This window comes from Gymnogyps californianus, chromosome 3 (genome assembly GCF_018139145.2).
Source record: "Gymnogyps californianus isolate 813 chromosome 3, ASM1813914v2, whole genome shotgun sequence".
NCBI lineage: Eukaryota > Metazoa > Chordata > Aves > Accipitriformes > Cathartidae > Gymnogyps > Gymnogyps californianus.
The window spans coordinates 72,131,758-72,153,035 of NC_059473.1; the positions used below are offsets into that span (position 1 = coordinate 72,131,758).

At 36.5% G+C, this 21,278-nt stretch overlaps 1 protein-coding gene across 1 annotated transcript in view; it reads left to right on the forward strand.

Annotated features, from left to right (window-relative positions):
- The window catches only part of FAM184A (family with sequence similarity 184 member A), a 78,428-nt gene that overhangs the window by 35,477 nt on the left and 21,673 nt on the right, over positions 1 to 21,278 (forward strand). The window contains exons 5-9 of the mRNA XM_050894659.1: positions 511 to 708; positions 3,969 to 4,091; positions 7,985 to 8,146; positions 10,036 to 10,161; positions 10,357 to 10,503. Coding sequence (XP_050750616.1) covers positions 511 to 708; positions 3,969 to 4,091; positions 7,985 to 8,146; positions 10,036 to 10,161; positions 10,357 to 10,503 — 756 coding nt within the window. The remainder of the gene's footprint in view (positions 1 to 510; positions 709 to 3,968; positions 4,092 to 7,984; positions 8,147 to 10,035; positions 10,162 to 10,356; positions 10,504 to 21,278) is intronic.

Consider the following 21,278-nt stretch of genomic DNA (forward strand, 5'->3'; position numbering starts at 1 on the left):
GCAACATACAATGACTAACGTAGAGTGTAAAGTGAGAGTAGAGGGAAGTCAGATTAGGTGATGTTCAGACTGCTTCAGACATCTTTTAACAATTTCATTTAATTTATGACCTCGTGTGTAGATGCCTAGTATCTAAAGTCTCTCAGTAAGGAGAAAGGTGAATGGTTAAAGAACAACTAAAAAAGCCATTCTCTGAAAATGTGCTGAACATGTTTGAAAATGCTGAACTGAAATTTTCTATAGGCTTGATACTTGATTGCTGTTTCCCCAGATTAAATAGAGCAAAAAATAGATTTTAATATGTTTATATTGCTTTGCCTGGATATATTGAAACTACCTTTTTGGTTATTGAATTATTTAGTCAGTGCTTAGTGTTTGCTCAGTTTGTTTTGTATGGAAGTTAATTTTTGTAGGTTTATGTCACCAGTAATTTTCTTGTATTTTTTTCCTCCTACTGTTCAGATTTTACTGTTTAATAGAAATTAACTTATTTTTCTCTGTCTCTTACAGAAAGTAAATGAAGCAAGGGAGACACAACGTGAATATTACGAGAAGGAGCTGGTAAAATTGCAAGCAAGATTGGAAGGAGAGGCTGCACAGTTAAAGGAGGCTCATTCCAAGACCTTAGAAGAATTGGCATGGAAACACCATACTGCAATTGAGGCTGTGCACAGTAATGCTAATAAGGATAAGAAAAAACTGCAGATGGTAGGTTTGTGTTTTCTTAATAATCAAACATATTACAAAAAGCAAATGTTAGAGTTTGAACCTTGTACTGCATGGTTTTGTTGTATGGCAAGTTTTATTTGGAGTTACCTGCAGGTCTGCCGTGCCTCTGAAGAAACTGCTCAGCCTTTATGAAAATAACCTATATCTTGCCAAAAAAAAAGAACATTTGTGCTGTTACTTGTCTGCATACAGAAGAGAAATTCTCAACTCAATACAACTTTCTTTTCGAGTATAGTAGGTGTGTTTTTCCAGGTTGTGACCCATATTCAGAAAGGATGGTATATCACTCAAGATCAGTTCTTCTAAAGGAGATGAAACATTGTTACTCTACTGTTTGTTTAAAATTTTTATAAACAGTCCAGAAGTACAAAAAGATATTATTACTTTGACTATATGTATACTTGGAAGACAACAACACTTGTTCCTAACTTACATCATAAAATTATGCTAACTGTATATTGACTATTCGTTTATCTTTGACTGGAATCCTGAAACTGAAAGGCATTTTTGTTTCACAAAATTGGCCTTTTCTTTGTTGGGATAAATGAGAGGACCAATTTTTAATTATTTCCTAATCTGATTGTATGTACATTATACACAAATTTTGCCTTATCCAGTAAAACAGGATAAATATTAATTGTTTAATTTAAGGCTTTGTTATGCTGCTGTGGTGTTATGCTCCATATTTCACAGGAAATATACCAAGAAACATAGTTGTAGTTAGTGATGTGCATCTTAGACTGATTTTTTTTTTTTTTTGGTAAATTATTTTACTAAGGTGTTGCTTCTTAGTTTTATTTTGAATAAAGCCCAAAGATTTTTTCATGTCTCCTAATAATGGAAGTAGTTCTCTGAGACATACATGCATCTGATCTTTCAGGTTTACTTTGTAACTTTAAACATGCCTGTTATTAAAACAATGTCTCTTAAGGGTTTCTGGGAATATTTTTCTTTTACTCCAGTAAGATGTGGGGTTCTTTTTTGTTTTCTTTTGATTTTTATTAAAATAATGTCGAGAATAGAACAATATCATAAAATGTTTGTTCTTAAATCATTAAATTAGTTAAAATAGGGAACAGCTCTATAAATGTGAGAAATGTGAAACTTGATTTTAGCAAGGGAAAATTAACTATGAAAATGTCAGGGTCAAGATCTCAGTAAAACTTAATTGTTATACTGTCTCCTCTGTCAAACCTGTCTCACTAAGCACATGTTGTGTTGTTTGAGTAATTCAAGGAAGAAACAGTCAGTCTCAAATGCAGAGAAGAGTTGAATTCAGTATGAGGAAGAAGCATGGTACAAGGAGCCTTGGGATAGAGGACATGATTTATTGGGACTGGAAGACTGGGAAAGGCATCTGGGTTTTGGAAATCTTTGGAAAAAAGGAACAGAAGAGAATTCTAAAGAATGAGAATAGGACTCAAGAAATGGCTTAAATATATCTTTGCTTCAATTCTTCTATCTATAAAATGAGCTGTAAAAATGGCATCAGTTCCTAGGAGGATTATGAAAATAGAGCTGCTAATAACTTTGCAGTACTGCACAGCTGTACTGACAAGTATCATAAAAGAACTAATTACTCTGTTATCAGAATAGGGTCTGAATAGCACTAGTGAAATTTTGCAGCCAGCAGATTTCAGTGCAAACAAGAAAAATTGAGCAAGTCTCATGTAGCAAGCATCATTTGTCCCACGTGGTGATTGATCTGGGCCCGGTGAAGAAAACATGCGCTTGTTGAGTTACACTGTATAGCAATGTATTATTGAAAGTGTAACCCTCTGTTTTGTCACTCTGTCCAGCTTCTACCATAAACAAAGAGATTGTGCAAGCAGTTTATACACAAACTATTTATTGCCTATTGCACACCCTAATGGAGTGCTAGAACTAACAAGCTACTAAGCTTAATGTGCTTACCACCCCCAGCAAAACGCTTGAGGAGTCTCTGTTTTTGGGTGAGGAAGGGTTGGCCTCCATTGCTTCTTGGAATGAGCTGGATGACACTAAGTTCCTGTCTTGCAGCTCCCCGGTTTTCCTTACACCTTTTCATGACAGTCTTTTTCTTCTGGAATTCTTGAGCTCTTAACTCTCCTTGTCTCCGCAATCTTACTAATGCCTGCAGTTGTACCTTTTGTTTCCTGCATGGCTCTGGTCTATGTATTTTCATAGGTGTTTCTGAGATATTACTGATTTCTCAGAAGTCTGAGCCCAGGGCTACAAAGAGACACTGAATCGATGCTAAGCCTTGCATTACAGCTGAACCCCCAAGGAGTTAATAAAGGAGCCTCTGTAGCTGCATAGAAAACCTTGAAGTCTTGTATTACGTGGCTCTGGAGCACCTTACTTGGCAATCTTAATTTTCTTCAAGAAGAATTTGTGGTATAATAAATTATATAGTATATTTCAGTGGAATATATAATAAAGCTCTTAATTTTAACATGTTTCATGTTAAGTATTTTGTGACAGAAATTGTTGGTCTGAAAATATATTCTGAATGTTAATAAAGCTGAAGCGTAAATGTATAGTTTTCCTTAAAAAAAATAAAAAAGTTTCTAACAAATACATATACAACACAGGCTCATGTAAGAGAATTATAATTCATGCAACAGAGTTATTTTCAGAATTTGGCTATGGCTCCACAGAGATTGAATGAAAACAGAGGTGTTATTTGGTTCTTTCCATATAGTTTAACTTGAAGACTAATTGTTGATTTCTTTTGGTTCTACATAAATTTTATAGATATGGTGTGGGGCACTTTTTCGTTTATTGTAACAGCCTGAAAAACTTCCCAAAGCTCAGTCTGGACGTTAAGATTTACTATTTTCTGTGGGGATTATGTGTAGGGGGTAGATGGGTAAAGGCTGAAGGATAAGCATATTATCAGTGTAATTTTATAAAAAGTGAAAACTTCTGCATTCTTTCAACTCAGATTGAAAAACTGTGAAAGTAGCTATAATTTTAATGATTTTGATAATTAAGTGCAAAGTGAAACTAGTAATTGAGAAGAAAGTCCTGTTTGTCTTTATTTTGTGATTAATCAAGGATGTTAGATTAGAAAATTAAGAACTGAAAAATTAAGACATCCATTGTAAAAGGAAATAAATGTTCATGTTTTAACACTTTAAGGAAAGGACAGTTCTTCAATATTCATGCCAGGAGGAATAATTTTCATGTGGTACACCTGTACTTTGCGATGGCTTTATGGCAAGTATTTAATATTTCTTCCATCCTTATTTCTGAAGGAGTTGGAGCAGCAGTTTGAGAAGGAGAAACTGCATTTGGAGGATGATAAGAATCAGCTCCGACAGCAGCTGGAAAACCTGAAGGAAGAGCTAACAACGAAACTGACTTCTGCCAATCAGGAGGCAAGGGTTAACTTAATTGTATCGGCTAACGGTCCTATGCACTAGACCACATTTCATGAGTAATGATCTTGTGCTTAGAATCCAGTACAGAGCTAGGACTACACAGTTCAGTCTGTTTAGTGCCTTATTTCGGTTTAAAGTGTAGTATTCTTCAAACACAAGTTACTTGACTGCTTCTGAGCAATGATTTTATTGTCCTTTACAAAATTAACAAAGCAAAAGAGATTGTGGTACAAAACAGTTGACGTAAACAGCCTTTCTTGTTTTAACTCTGCTTATCTTCTCATTAGGTACACAGACCTCTACCCAAAATATGTCAGGAGACAGAGGGAAAATTAACTGTATTAAAACTCATATTTGGTTACAATTAACATATTGTAAATTCTGGTCAGCTTCCTGACTTGCAGATGATCTTCATATATTTCCATCAAAAGATGACATGAAATACTACTTATAGTAAGACCCAAATTATTTGCAACGTTTTGATATATGCAATCAATGTTAAATGTATCATATCTCAATATAGTTCTAACTTCTTAGTTTGAAATCACCACCTTTTCATAATGTAATATTTTAAAACTAGAAATATATTCTACTGATATCAAAAACATCAATCCATTCTTCTCTGGAATTATTTTCTTGAAACAAGGTGAAAGTTCATCAGCTTCATTGTTCAACAGGCCATACATATGATTTCAGTGTGTGCTTTGACAGACTTAAGCATGAACTCAAGTACTTTTTTGCAGCGGTACTTTTCATTACCATTTTCTATACCATGCAAGTTCTGGAGGTGGCAGGTGTTTGTCTAATTCTGGTGGCTTGCAACTTGCACGACTGTTAAACTCGCTTTAGAACCAATCTGCTTGTTTTTAATAAATGGGAAAGATTGCCCTTCTGAAAGTATACATTAACATACAAGAATATATACTTTAATATTATAATAATAATTTAAAATTTTCTATATTGATATATTAATTAATATATCATACATTACTATATTGATATACACGTTAATGTATTAGATTATATATTAAAGTATGTATCCTGAAAGTATATATTAATATATACTTTCAGAGTAGTATCTACTACTATATATGTACATCCTGCCCCCCCCCCCCCCCCCCCCCCCCCCCCCCCCCCCCCCCCCCCCCCCCCCAATAATATATACTACCAGTGTAGTTGAACCTATCATGTTTAGAGGTCAGCAGCACTGCTGATCAATCAGTCGTAAGTACCTGTTAAAGAGGAGACTGTACTTCCTTCTGGTTGTTGTGAGTGCCTTGGAGAAGGTGCAAACTGAAGCTGGAACTGCTCTTGCTCCCTTAACAGTATGCTTACCTACAAATTGATGAAAATATGATGTATTTGTTATATATGTTAAGAAAATCATACACGGCTTTATTTTTCGTTTCAAAATTACAGAAAGTTTTGTTATTTCTTTTTAGCTTTCACTTCTCCGTTGTATGTTAACTTTCCTTATTGCTGGATTAGATCGGAGGAGAGCACTATTGTTCTATTGTCATTCAACACTGTAGGTTTTAATTTAGTTACTCTCTATCAACTTCTCTTGGGTTCATGAGTAATAAACCTGCTCCTTCTTTGAAGGAAATCACTTCAAATGTTTTAAGAATGAGTTTTCATTATCTAACTGCTATCAAGTTTAGGCTTGGAAAATTCATCAGCACACTGAATTAAGAAAACAGAGGCATAGCTAAGGAATAGGTAACTCTAGCACAAACTAAAATAGGGAATTAGGGCCAGCTGGTATTTAGTAATTGAGCTTATATACATTCTTATGCCAGGATAAATGTAATACAGTGTATTTTGCATATTGAGAGAATAGAGAAAGCATACAGGCAATAAATTTGAGGTGGTCTGGAAATCCACTCCATGTAGTACAGAGGCAATACGTTTTGTTTTATTACTATGTTTCTCTTAAGCATGAGACAAGTGCTTCACTTGCAACCACAGCTTACTCCTAGATCTCTATTGACAACTGATAAGTTTCTCAATGTCTTCACTGACCTGGAAGAAACTTCCCTGTGAAATGTCTGGCAACAGCTTTAGCTTAGCTCGTACATTTCTACTGCTGCTTCCTTTTTTGTTTGTTTTAAGTTACAGACTTCATTTAACAGTAGGCATATATTTATTACTTTCTGTGGATATTAGCTTAGTTCTAGCTTCCCTGCTGAGAAAGCTGGTTTTGAACCCATGCCATCTTCTTTTCTTTTTGACAGACTTTTTGATAGCAATTATCTTAGCTAAAGGATGAGGAAGATTCAAGCCTCATTAGGCTTGCTTCTAGTACCGAGCTATTTAAGAACAGTGTAATCTTAAATACTTGCCAGAGATTTTTTTTTGAGAGTTCTGGTTAAGATACTAACTTTCTCACATGTATCTCAGGATGAGGCTGTTTACTCTATAGATTTGCTTCCTTTCACTGTAGACCAGCCAAGACCTTTTAGAAATACTCTTTCTTTGTGTCACTTGACAGAGTAGTCTAAGGACTGGCCATCTCCATGCAAAGGATTTCCGATGGTATTACTAAGGATCATTTTATGCAGCCTCCAGCACTGCTTTGTCATCAGTAGAATAGACCTAAGCCCTATGAGTGGCATTCTTGCATAATGTTTCCATATCCTTTAGATCTACAGGACTGCTGTTCACATTTCATGCAAGTGGTGTGCTACTGCCAGATACATAAACAGTGGTGCACTTCGAGGATATCAGTGCAGTTTCAGGGGCAGGTTTTCATGTAGGGATTCTCCTTCAGGTAGTAGTGCTTTGCAGGGAATTACTAGTTGTTGGCATATAATGCAAAGGAGCACATAGACACGTGCTCAAGATTACATTAGTTTTTCTCTGAGATCTGTCATGCCAAAGAAATTTGGGATTCCTTGCAGAGAGGAAAGGAGTCCCTCTTTTTTTAATACTTAATGGGTTGCATACAGAGGGAGAGAGTTTGGGGGGTGGTGTAGGGGGTGTGTGTGTTTGTGTGTATGTTGTTAACAGTTCTTGCATGTCATATGCTAACAAATGGAAAGAATAGTTGTAATTGTTATCTGTTCATACCTGCAAAACAAAAGTTAGTCTTTTCTTGAGACACTTGTCCCATTGTGAATTAATTTATCTCAACGTATAAAGGCAATGGCATAGACTATTACTGTTGCAAAAACTTCACTTCCCATTAGCTGCTGGTTTTTGGTCCCCCCTGCCTCCCATTATTCTGTTTTTCCAGCCTACATATTTAAAAAGTTTTTCCTGTCCTACAGCTGGTGAACAATGTTCAATCTCTAATATTCTTACCTGAAGCAAAGTAGTACGGTATCATCATGTTACAGATGGGGAGCTGAAGCACAAACAGGCAGAGAAAAGTGTATTGTTACATAGCAGTTAGGGAAATGATCACATTATACTTTACAGATATTAGATTGAGCTTTAAACGGACTAATTTATGGACAGGTAGCAATCTGAAGACAGAGCAACATATACTCTTCCACGAGTTAATTTGTCCATTAGATTAGAGTTTCTATATTTTGAAATAGTGGTTCTCGTGATTTTAATTTGTATAAAACATGCTTTCTCACAGTAAAATTACAGGTAATTTCAGAACTTTTATGTAACCTCTTTCCTTTCAAGGTGCTTCAAACATAGGTTGGATTTTTTTTCTTGTAAAAATCCTTTAACTGAATCTTTGTTTGATTTTATAATATTACAAGAATTTGTTTTTTAATAGAGAAGCACATTAAGTGATATTAAAGGAGAACAGGCTGGGCAAATAAAATTTTGTCTAAGTTGGAGTTAGAAATCATTGGAAGAAGATGAAACCAGGATGACTTGGCTGCCATTAGTAAAAATTATGTAAATTACACTTTCTTTTTTGCATGTTATAGGTGTGTCGTCTGCAAGACCTAGTACGAAAAAGTGAACAAGGCCTTGGTACTGCAGAAGGACATATCTCTAGTCTTCAAGAAGCTCAGGAAATACTCCAGAAAGAACTAGAATTAACTAGAGCAAGACTGCGAGAGACCACAGATTCATTGTATAGTGTTGAGGTAACCATAATGTTGGAGAATAAATCGTGCAAAGTACAGTCATAGTTATTTTGGTCTTGTTTTTAAAATGGCAAGAAGTATTAGAGTGTACACATTATTGAAGGAGCTTCATATGGCTTCATTAAAAGAGAGATTTCTCTTTCAATTTCAAGCAGGGAGGGAAAAAAAACCTGGAAAACTAGGATGGGTTGGTTTGGGGCTTTTTTGTTTATTTTGGTTGGGGTTTTTTGTTTGTTTTCAAAAGAACACTTTTAGCCTTTAATGGGTGTTTCTGCAAGCACATCTTTCTGTGGTTAATATAAACTGTAGCTGCCAAAGTATGTCTGTACAAAATATATCCAGAGTTGGATTTTTCAGAGGCTTAACAGAACTTCCTGAGAATGTAAAAAGGGTATGTGTTACACCAGTGCTATTCCAGACAGTTTCATGTCTTGGTGCAAAACAAGATCCAGAGCTTACTAGCTCTAGAATTCACACACACACACACCCCCACCCCAGTATGCGTCTATACCATGTCTTCCTCAAATAATGGGCACAGTCTTCATTTCAGGCTCAAATTTAGAATTTCAGAAGATGCTTGAGAATAGTTTAAAGATATATGCTATGATATCTTGAAAGATAGCAACTATCATCCAGAAAATGGGACCACTTTTTTACAATCGAAGCAATTAATTTGTCTAAGCACAAATATATTGACATTTTAGTTGGCTTAGATGAAACTGGAACTGTCAGTTAATCTGTCAATAGCTCATCAACTTTACTACTAAGTATAACCTTTCCTTTTTCTTTCCTCAGTAAGCAATGTACATTTACAAGATCACAGCAATATTTGAAGTAGAGCAGCAAATATAAAAAAAAAAAAAAATTCCCTGAATCTGGTTTCATACTGGTGTTATCTTCTTAACAAGAACAGCTTGAAACAGGATATTGGTATATCTTTCTTTGATTCCCCCCCCAGCTGTGGTCATTAGATGTGCACCTTATTACAGTTTATTACTTCCTCTGTATTTTTTATAATTTCTCTGAAGTGTCCACGTGAACTACTGCATTCTTCTCTCTTAATCTATTATAACACTTAAATATTCATATATAGCAGGTTACTGGTAATAACATTTATCTTAACAGATTTTAAAATATATAAATGAAAAAATCCTACAGAAAAATTCTCACTTTAAAAAGTCCTAATTAAATTTAGATGACTATGTTTGCTTCTCATGAATGAAGCAAGCACTGCTGAAAAAACACTCATGTAAGTACGATTTCTAGGTAGTACCTAACACTATTCTAGTATGGTAAAATTTGAACAGAAATAGATAGGAATTTTAAAGTTTCTTTCTGTGCTCAGACTGTGAAACCCTGTTTCTAGCAAGTTTGTCCAGTCAAGAAACAGAAAGAAGATCCTGTATCAAATCCAGATAGCTCAAGCTTTGAAATTCAAATACTGAATATTTGCCGATTTAAAAAAAAACCTAAAAAATAAAAAAAAAAAAAATCAAAAACATGCTTGACAAGAACCTAAGCAACCTGCTCTAATTCTAAAGTTAGTCCTGCACTGAACAGGACTTGATGACCTTTTGAGGTTCTTTCCAACATAAATTATTCTGTGATTCAATGTAGCAGTATTTGAAAAGATTAGTTCCAGAATGACTTTATTGGAAAATTGCCTTTTATAGCTTTTTATAGGAATACAGAATTCTGTTCCACAAGTGAGAAATATCAGCAGATGTATAGGCATTAATTGTGTGTAATTAGGAATTATGCACTGAAAAAGTTATAGTTCAAGTTTTGAGCCAATTGTAACTGATGTTTTTATTATAAACATACTTGTTTAAGGTTTGAAATACTTTTTTGCTGCTGATCAGTCTCTATTGTGAAGTTTGTGTTTTCAGGGAGAACTAGATCAGGAGAGACAACAGCACGAGGCAACGATTGCTGCCATGAGAGAAGAGGAAAAGTTCAAAGTTGACAGAATGGCTCGTGACTTGGAAATAAAATGGACAGAAAATCTTCGGCAAGTATTAATTTTTTCTTTTATTCTTTAATAAGAAATGAAGTATGTATTACATGCAAATGTAATAGCAAATGAAATGTAAAACAAAGGTTTCTGTTATTATCTAAGCTTTTCCAGTTATTACTGACTTCTTAATTCCTTTTCACTTCTTGCACAAGGTCCACTGTGTTTTAGTTATTTGACCTTTGCTTTTAGACAGGAATGTAATAAGCTTCGTGAAGAGCTGAGGCTTCAGCATGAAGAAGATAAGAAGGCAGCCATGACTCAGCTGTTGCAGCTGAAAGAACGTGAAAAAAATGCAGCAAGGGATGGATGGCAAAAAAAAGTTGAAGATCTTTTAGACCAGGTAACTATGGTCTCTTTGAGAATTGGAAAGCCATTGCAATTTAGTTGCTGGTGGTTTATTACCAATTAACTATATGAAATTGGTTGTGACATCTGTCTTTAAAATGAAATTTGTTAGCATAATGGTTTTTAAACCTAATCATTATCGAACTTTTTGAGTAATATATGAAGATGCCTTGAAATTATATGAATGTCCTTCTTTACACTAAATGTGAACAAAACTTTTTATAGTTTTTTGGGGGGGAGTGGGAGGGTGTTGACAGTGTCACCCCTTCACTACAAGATTTTTTGGATTCTCTGTCTGCTCACATATTCTATTGTAAATATTTACTAATGCTAATTGTTTGGACTTGGAGGTATCCCTTATCTTTACAATAATAACACTGTACAAGTCACTGAAAAGTCAAAATGTCCCTCAGTTTCTATGACACACTTATTACAGCTATGTCTTCTCTTAAGTCATTTTCAACGTTATTTTGGGATAATTTTTTATAAATACAGAGTTTTTTAATTGCAACTTGTATTTATAAACTCAGTTATGTTAGATAATTCACAGAAAATACTTGCTTTGTACTTTTTCCAAACCATAAATGCTACAGACTGGTTTTATTGACTACAGTTTGAAAGAATAGCTGATAATGAACAAATACATCTTAAAGTAAGAGAAACAGATTCTGGAACTCATTAAATGACTGTGATTTCAGGGTGTTATTGTGGGATGGCTTTTAATTTGCTGTCTAATTTGAGAAGTCTAATAACTGAACATACAGTTGATTATACAGCTTCTTATAGGAACACATTATTTTGCTGACAAGGGAATTTGATCTTGTAAAATCTTGTGGCTTAGGCTCATAAAAGCTGGAGGTTTTCAAAGTTCTTGGTCTGTTACTTTTTACAACATGAATGTAATAAGACTTGGACTCATTTGATTTTAAGTTTCACTTACTGCCTTTACCCAAGCTTCATTTGCTGTCTTTACTTCTACCTATAAATAGCATTTTCTCTAGGAAAGTACAATTTGAAAGGGATATGTTAAACTTTCTGTAGTTTTAACATACTTTAAAAATACTTTACTTATCTCTACCTTTTAAAAATACCATAATAAATCTAACCTACAGTTTCAGAATGGAAAATCAGTATATTGCAAATGAAGAATTTTTTTCTGCATATGGAAGAAATTTTGGAATCAGAAAGTTAACTGTAATAAGGAGAATTTTACTAGAGAATTTGCAGACATAGGAAATGGTCTGCGTATGTAAAATAGTTGGGGTTTTTTCTTCATTCCTTTTACTGTACCAAAGAGCTGCACCATTTCATAACAGCATGTGTGTTCAGAGGACTAATATGAAACTAAACCCTGGGAGTCTTCCACTTTTTTTAATCCAGCTGTTGCTTTTCCATACCAGTGTTTGAGTTGGATAGGTATTTCATAAAGATTGAAAAGTTATTCCCTACCACCAACAATTAAGCTTTCCCTCTGTAAGAATCTACATTTTATCCATTACACCTGGAGGAGAGAGAATTCCAGACCATAGCGTACAAGATGGGTAACTTAACTCTTAGAGAAATGCGTTTGTAGGAAGTTCCTCCTGATTGCAGTACAGAAAGGGTAGCCTCTGAGAGTTGCACTGACCTGAATCAGAATCATAGACTTACTTAGGTTGGAAGAGACCTCAGGAGGTCGTCTAGTGCAACCTCCTGCTCAAATCAGTCAACACTGAATTTGAACCAGGTTGCTTAGGGCTTTGTCCAGTCAGGTCTTGAATAACCTCCAAGGATGAAGATTCCACAGCCTCTCTGAATAATCTGTTCTAGTACTTAATTACCCTCATAGTGAGTTTTTTCTTTATATTTAGACAGAACCTCCTCTGTTTCAGTTTATGATCACTGTCTCTCATTGTCCTGTTGTGCACCACTGTAATGAGGCTGGGTCAACTTTCTCTGTAACCACCTCATAGGTACTGGAAAGCTATTAAGTCCCACAAAACCTTTTCTTCTTTAGAATGAACAAACCTAGTTCCCTCAGAAGGTCTATGTTCCAGTCCTAGCCATTTTGGTGGTAGCTCTCCACTGAAAATGCTCAAGTTTATCAACGTTTGTCTTGTACTGGGGCAACCAAAGCTGAATGAACTGGAGGAGGAGACAGAACGTGCCCTCCAGGTGATGTGCAACAAGTGCTAAGTCAAAGGGACTGATCCCTTCCCTCAAACTACTGGTTGTTGCTACAGCCCAGTATGCTGCTGGCATTCATTGCTGCCAGGTCACACTGCTGATTTCATGTTTAGCCTTCTGTTAACTAGGTGTCCTGGTTTTGGCTGGGATAGAGTTAATTTTCTTCTTAGTAGCTGGTACAGTGCTGTGGTTTGGATTCAGTGTGAGAATAATGTTGATAACACACTGATGTTTTAGCTGTTACTAAGTAGCGCTTAATCTTAAGTCAAGGATGTTTCAGTTCCCATGCTCTACCAGCAAGCAGGTGTGCAAGAAGCTGGGAGGGAGCATGGCCAGGACAGCTGACCTGAACTAGCCAAAGGGGTATTCCATACCATGGAACGTCATGCCCAGTATATAAACGGGGGCAAGTTGGTCAGGAGGGGCAGATCGCTGCTCAGGCGCCAGTCAGCGGGTGGTGAGCAATTGCATGGTGCATCACTTGTCTTTTCTTGGGTTTTTTTTTTTTTGTAATATTCCTTCTTTTCATTACAATTTTTATTATTATTATTCCTAGTAGTATATTTTATTTTACTTTAGTTATTAAACTGTTCTTATCTCAACCCACGAGTTTTACTTTTTTTTTTTTTTTCCTCCTCCCCACCCCACTGGGAGGGGGAAGCAGCTGCATGGTGCTTAGTTGCTGACTGGGGTTAAACCATGACACTGGGTTATGTGAAGCAGATCTGTAAACCAGTCTGAACAAGTGCAGGGGTTTAGTCCATCCCATGTAAAGGACTTTGTATTTGTCCTTGTTGAATTTTGTGAGGTTCCTATTGGCCCATAACTATAACCTATATAGGTCCCTCTGAATGGCAGCCCTACCTTTCAATCTATTGTGTCCCCTCCACTGTGCCATGCTCTGTCTTCTACTCCTCCTAGTTTGGTGTCATCCACAAACTCCATGAGGGTACTTATCTGTCTCCCTCCAGATCATTGATCAGATACTAAAATGAATAGGTCCTGGAACAGACACCTTAGGAACTCTACTTGTAAGAAGCTTTCAGATAGAGTGAACCATTAACTGCTACCCTTTCAGCCTGATAATCCGGCCAGTTCTCATCTATCTGGTAGTCCACCCATCTGACTTGTGATACGATTGGGTACAAGGATGTTAAAAACTTGCTAAAGTTGAGGTCGCAAACATCCACTGCTCTCCCCTCACCCACAGATCTAGTCATTTCATCGTAGAATAAAATCAAAGATAGTATTTTCATTATGGAAGAGAGTGGAAGATTTTTGGTATGTGTTTCATAATGCAAAGATTACTATACACTTTGTTTGTGTTAATCTAGAATGATGCTATTCTGAGTGGAAACTGCATTGGGCCCGCTCTGACGTTACAGGAACTACTGCAATAAGCCCTAGCTGTGCTTGGCAATCTGTAAATGTGCAATAAGACTCTTTACCCCAGAGGGTTCACAGTCTAGTTTAAACAGACTGGAGACAGTGACAAATGTGAGATTCTTCTGCTGTTACATATATATGTATATAAAAAAAGTTAACAGCATTGGGAAGAATTCAAATTTCAGTCTGTCAAAAGGATATCTGTTCATACCTGCCTCCTTTCAACTACACTGACCTAGAACAGCCTGAGATACTGCAGTAGGCGGGTAAAATTGTGAATTTGTTACACCCAGCCCCAGTCTTTATTAGTGGAAAAATGCATTTAAAACCCATTTGAAAGGCATGAAGTCTGTGTAAAAATTAGGAAGAGAGCAGAGATCCAACTTCTCTTTCTGCAATTCAGATTTTTACACCTGAAGCATTGGTCTAGTCTATACCAGCAGTACTACTGTTGTGGTTTAACCCCAGCCGGCAGCTAAGCACCACACAGCTGCTTGCTCACTCCCCCCACCCAGTGGGATGGGGGAGAGAATCGAAAAAAAAAAAACCCCAAACAAACCCAACCCATGAGTTGAGATAAAGACAGTTTAATAGGACAGAAAGGAAGGAAAATAATGATAATAATCATAATAAAATGACAATAATAATACTAAAAGAATTAGAATATACAAAACAAATGATGCACAATGCAATTGCTCACCACTTGCCAACCGATGCCCAGTTAGTTCCTGAGCAGCAATCTGCACCCTCCGGCCAGCTCCCCTCAGTTTATATACTGCGCATGATGTCATATGGTATGGAATATCCCTTTGGCCAGTTTGGGTCAGCTGTCCTGGCTGTGTCCCCTCCCAGCTTCTTGTGCCCCTCCAGCCTTCTTGCTGGCTGGGCATGAGGAGCTGAAAAATCCTTGACTTAGTATAAGTGCTGCTTAGCAACAACTAAAAATGTCAGCGTGTTATCAACATTATTCCCATACTAAATCCAAAACACACACTATACCAGCTACTAGGAAGAAAATTAACTCTATCCCAGCCGAAACCAGGACAACTATACAATGATTTATCAAAATAATACAAGAGCAAGGTCTCTGCTAAATCATTTGTAAACTCCTAACTTGGCAGAAAATGTGGTCCACGTGCTCTTTGTTGAAAAAGTGTCTAGAGCTTCACCATTTAGTTGTATAAATGCTGTTCAGAAAGGTTGAATTCAGAAATTAAATGCTTATCAGTATGTTGCAGTATAAGGCATTCCAGAAAGATGTAATGAACATGAATTATTTTTAGGAGAAAAAAAAATAATTAAGAAATTGAAGTGACACAGTATAGTTACTTAAACTGTAGAAAAATACAACATAGAGTATGCCCATCTTGGAATACTGCTGACTGGTGCTGGAAAAATGGAATGAAGAGACACAGCTATAAATGGCAACAATTAAAAAAAAAAAGTTCAATCAAAAAATTTATGCCCATAAAGAGTACTGAGCTAGGTTTTTTTTTTTTAATTATGTTATACTAATTTAGAAATTTCTGCCTTGTACTAGTTGTTACACATTTGATAAGGTAATTTTTTTGCTTTTACACTGGTAATGCTAAGTGGTCCCTCATAGAATGCATATAGGATTATTGTTATTCTAACAGCACAGCTTTGTTATAAGTAAAATAATTCTCTTGAGAGGAAATGCTATTCAGCTGATTAAGCACTTAAACACATTCTTGCTGGTTGCAAAGCATCACTTACCATCTACAGTTAAATGTGGTTGGTAGGTTAACTAGATCAGTGTCTAGAGACCAAGTGTGTAGCTCTTATCTCGGATATGAGAAATGGTCCTAGAAGCCATAAAAAGAAAGTGCTTTTCCTTTTTTTTTTTTCCTGTAAGTTGTAGTAAGTACTTCTACATCAATCCATGTGAGAGTTTGTTCATGAAATATGTAGTGAATTCAGTTGTGCTAGCTCTTTTCGATTTCTCTTAGCTGTGTAATGGGGTTTTAACACTTTTAAAAACATTTTACTGCTGAGAAGGCTTCAGCCATGGATGAAATAGCAGGAATTTTCTTTCCTAAAGCATGAGCGTGTTCTCTCTTCTGCCTCTCCATGTTGCGTAACCTTCAGTTCTGAGCACTGAAATGTACAGGTTAAGACCTGTATTCTTCTTACCTATTTCTTCTTGTGATAAATGTTTCTTCCTGTAAACTGAATCAAGTATTCTGATTGTGGATGGGCTTTTCTATATTTGAGCAAATATTGGTTCTCCCATCTTCCTTACTTTTCAGTAAAATGTGTTCCAGTAAAATAAATGTTTTTGTCAGCATTTTTTTCCATTCTTATGTAGCTTCGTACTATTATGTGACCAAGCATTAGCGTGACATTCTTCTTTCTAACTTTGTCAACTTTTCGCACACGAAGATACCATCTTCTATTAATGGAAATATTAGTAGTAGTACAGTGAGAATGGACAAAAGTATACTCCATGTGCTTTGTTAGCTGTTTATTTTTCCTGCTGCAAAGATTCTCTGCTGTTTTGAAAAAAGTGAAGAAGTTTCCTATTCAGAGTTTGTTTCTATGATGGTGTGTTCCTTTTTAAACTGTCAAAAAATATAAATATATCAAAATGTAAATATTTCCTTCTGATGTAGACATTATTTAAATTGTAGTTTTCAGAAAATTTCAAACTCGGTCTTAAAACCCTGACCACTGAGTATGTTCTTGTTCATGGAGTGTTGTAGAAAAGTCACTGTAAATGCCCGTTGACCAGTCTTCTACCAGAGGGCAGTTATTGCTCCATCTTTATTTGTCTATGTGGAGGTGCGTATCGCAGAGCTGATGTGCATCCATGTTAGCAGAATGGAAAAATGCTACTTTCTTTCCCCAGCACAGGGATTACTGGTGTGTTCCACAGCCTGGGTAATCCTTGGTTTACAAGATTTGCTGTCAAATGGATGCTGGAAATTTCTGCAAGAAATAACCTGCACATACCCTGTATCAGTTTCCTGAAAGAAGGGAGATAAACTTTCAGCACAGAATCATTTTACTCTGATTCCTGTCACTTGGTATTGTCCTGAACGCACTGTGTAAAGGCTTGTCTGTCAGAAACAGAGAGGAGGTAAATTTGAAGTAACTCCTCCCTAATTCTCTTTGGTCATTCTTGTATTCAGTACTACTAGTAAGGCTACCGTGACATCTAGTGGATGGTAAGGGATTTGGGGCAAGATTTAAAAAGCACTTAGAAATCTAAAATGCTGAAATCTGAAAGACTAAAAAGAAAAATCATACTGAAGAGGGAGCAAAGAACAGAGGGCACCTGGAATGCAGTTCAGGGTAAGGTTTTATGCCTTTCCTTTCAGCTGTAGGTATTTGTTGTTTTTCCAAAGGAGCACCGCTTTCCGCAGCTCTTGGAAACTTTCAGAAGTGACCACAGCTCTCAAAACTGTGGTCTTAATGGGACTGTGCTGCAACTCCTGCGGGCCTCACAGAGAATCAGGGGAGCTTTGGGAGTTTCTGCCTAGATCCAGTGTCCGTATACATCCTGCCACTCGCCACTGATTTAGAAGAGTCAGTACTCCTGTATTCTAAGTGGGAAAAACTATGCTTCAAGCAAGTCAAAAACTATTGTACATGAGCGTGTGAATAATCATGTAATCCAGAGTCACTGCAGCCCTCAGAGGGCCATCTGTTGAGGGTGCTTCCCCCTGTTTCATGACTGCCTGTACTTCTCAATAAAGAATCCCCCTTGTTCTGGGCTCCCTCTTCTATGCAGCGATGTGATCCTGAAGATTGGCTGGTGCATTTGTTCTATCCACACTGGTCACTGCAGTTTTGTCTGAAGCTTGAACATGAAAACAAATGCCTAACGTTCAGCTGTGCTATCTCTTTTTTCTGAGCTTTTAGTTATGGTGAGCCTATTCAGCCTGTACTGCGCTCTCTTTGTTATTTTAATCTTTGTTTAAAAGATTCTGAATGTAATGGAGGAAATTCATTAAAGACTATTTACAATTAAGAGCTACTCAGCAATACAGACAAACGAAACCAACAGAACAAACCAGAGTTTTCAAAGTAGGATACAGTAGGAATACTAACAAATGTTAGCTTTGTTGCTTTGTTAAAGAATAAATGTGTTACTGGACTTCTTTTTCATCCCTCTTTTGGTTTCTTCATTTAATTTTTTTCTCTCATGGTGTTGTGTTTTTAATTAAATTTAAAAATACATCTAGGCTGATGTTTGAAATTATGATATCATCATATCCAAAGAGACTTGTCTGTCTCGTCATAAACTTCTAATTGGAATTTAATATTACCAGGGTTTTTTTGGCAGTGTTTGAGTTAGTAAATCTGGAGGAGACTGAAAGACTTTTTAATTCTACCTGTCAATGGATGAAAAGAACATTAAATTCTTAGTACAGTATGTAATTAATGATGCATGAGTCAGAAAAGAGTTTAATTGACATTTGGAGTTAAGTTTACACTTCTAAAACTGGTAAATAGAAATCTAAGCCAAATCCAACAGTAATACTATTCCCCAAATAAAATTTTAATCCTGTATCTCTATATGTTTTTCCCTTAAATGTAAGATAAAGACTCTGGCAAGAATCTAATTTTAAAACATTACCCTTAGCCTCTTTGCTCCTGAAGATAGCTGCTCAAGTAGCTTTTGCATAGGTTCAAACCCAGTGAAAACAGTGGACCCAGGGAGGAATGAGAGATAACTTATTAGGTGGGGCAAAATTTGTTTGAGATTCAGCAGATGAATAAAATTCTAGATTAAGGGCACTTCTTGACAGATACCTCTGTGCTCCAGGCAGGATTAGCCAAGATGCATATATAATCTTTAAAATCCTGACAGCATTATGATAACTAAGTAAAATGAAATGAAGCTCTAGTACCATTCCAAAAACTTTTAAAATTATCAGGAGATTCAAATGATCCTCTTTTTCCCCTGACTGTTGAACCTGCAGTTTGTCAGATTAAAAGCATATAATCCACAATCCAAACAGGTAAAAAATCTGTCGAAATACCTAGGCATTTTGCCTAGCAGTTTGATAGACTCCTACAACTGGAAAAGAAAAAAGATCCATCTTTTTAAAGCAACAGGAAAAGTACCCCACCTTGTGATAGCCTGGACACAGCACCTTTACTCAGGGTTGCTACAAAAACAGGAGGAAATTGGGACCAATTAGATCCCAGAGATAGTTACACATTTCAGAACGCCTTATATATACTTAATTTTCCTCGACAGAAAACTCTTGGGTTTTGAGAGAGGGAAGGGGCTCTAAACGCTGCTTTTTCTTACCCGTCAGGGCAAACTTTGATGAAGCTCTTCCATTCCTAGCATGTCACAAGCCTCAAGCCAAGTACAAAATGTTGTAGTAGGAAACAGCTGCTTTCCAAATCTCTGCAGAGTCATCTGTCGCGTAAGCACTGCACAGCCAGACAGTACATCTGCTGACAAATCAGTCTTTCTCTTCAAACCGAAGATGTATCTCGAGGGAGAGTTTTGGGGTGGTGGTGGTTGTTGTTAGCTGGATAAAATGGACTTATGCCAAAGGTCCCTTCAGCTTCTACAGTAGGCATCATCTCAGAAACTAGTTTCTTTTACTAACATCTGATGGATGCACGTGCATCTTTCTCTTCTTCAGAAAGGTTAGCAGCATGTGTCGGAGGTCATTCTTAGAATGAGGCAAAGACTGTGTAGCAGTCTAGATCTGCTTTGATACAACAGATAAAGTTGGATCTTCCCCAGTTAGGGTCTCGGGTATTACACATGAATTTCTGTTGCCAGGAGTATTTTGAAAACTCAGTAAACTGTATAACAAAAGTCAGATCTTGACACAATTTGACACTGACGCATCAATGAGAAAAAGCGTTACATAACTGTGTGACGTGAAGACTGATGCTGAAATTCGGTGTCAAGCCTCTGTAATCTGATTGAAAGTAATTTTTGGCCAAGAGAAACAATGAAATGAGAGAACTTCCATGCATCCAATAAGTTAATGTCCTGCAGGAAACAATGCAACTGAATGGAAATGTGAAAATGTCGGTGGTGCAGTAAATTTCCTTCTTGAGGAAAATGACACCATTTGATCACCAAGTATGGCCCCTGTGACAGTTGTCGTGATGGGAACACGAGCAACTGTTCATTACAGTAAGCAAACCCAAAGCCTGAACAGTTTCAAATCTCTAAATCTATGCTTTACTACAACACAAATTGGCCCAACTAAATTGAAAACTCAGCTCTTTTAGGAGAGATGTTGAAATAGAGGTGGGAATACAAATCTTTCCCCATGTATTGCGTGCAAGGTCTGTCGGTCCTGCTGAGTAGCCTGCAATGATCAGTGGGTGCTAAAGATGCAGCAACCTCTTTGCTTTTCCTCTGGGTCATGAGGAAGTTCTCTTGGTTACATCTGAGGCTTAGCTGTGCATACGCTGAGGGTGGAGAAGACAATACTTCTGTTGAAAAATGAGACCGCAAAATCAAGTAAAAGCAGGATAGCTATTACATATATACCAAATAAAGATGTGTTTTCAGAAGTTCCTATACTTCAAAGAAACAAATTCATTCATTTGTACATCCTATATCTCCGAAGCCTGATTTCAAAGAGAACTGAGCAAGGGTTTCTCATACCACAATAATATCACAAACCAATAATCTTGAATTCCAACCTGTAGAAAGAGAGTGTTAAACCCATGTTCTCCCGTTTTTTCTCATCACTCCTCCCCATCATAGAAATACAGAGAGTAATAATTATGCCTGCCTTCTTTTTGGTTCTCATCGCTTTTTCCCCAGATTATGGACTTTGCTGTGGAAGTGGTCACGTGGATGTTTTGAATTTTTATGGAATTTCTTAATAATACTTCAACCAGACTTATTTTGGAGTTCAGCGTTCTGGATGTGTCCTACATTCTTTTCAATATGGAGCTGCATCTGATTATATTGCTACACATTTTGCTGGAATCAGCCCCCATACCAATTGACTAGCCTGTATAATTCTAATTTACTATTCTATCATGTATGTATTTTATGAAAATTATTTACTCTCTAATAAACGATGAAAATAATAAAGTGTGGTCAGGTTTAGTATTAATCCCAGTGAATACTCGTTTGATTTCAGTGATGATTCACCACTAGCACACGTTTGATCAAAATCTCATGTGATAATAAATTGAATACTATTCAAAAGTCCTCTTAAGTATTTTTTCTGTACAGGAGCGTTTATTGCCCAAGTT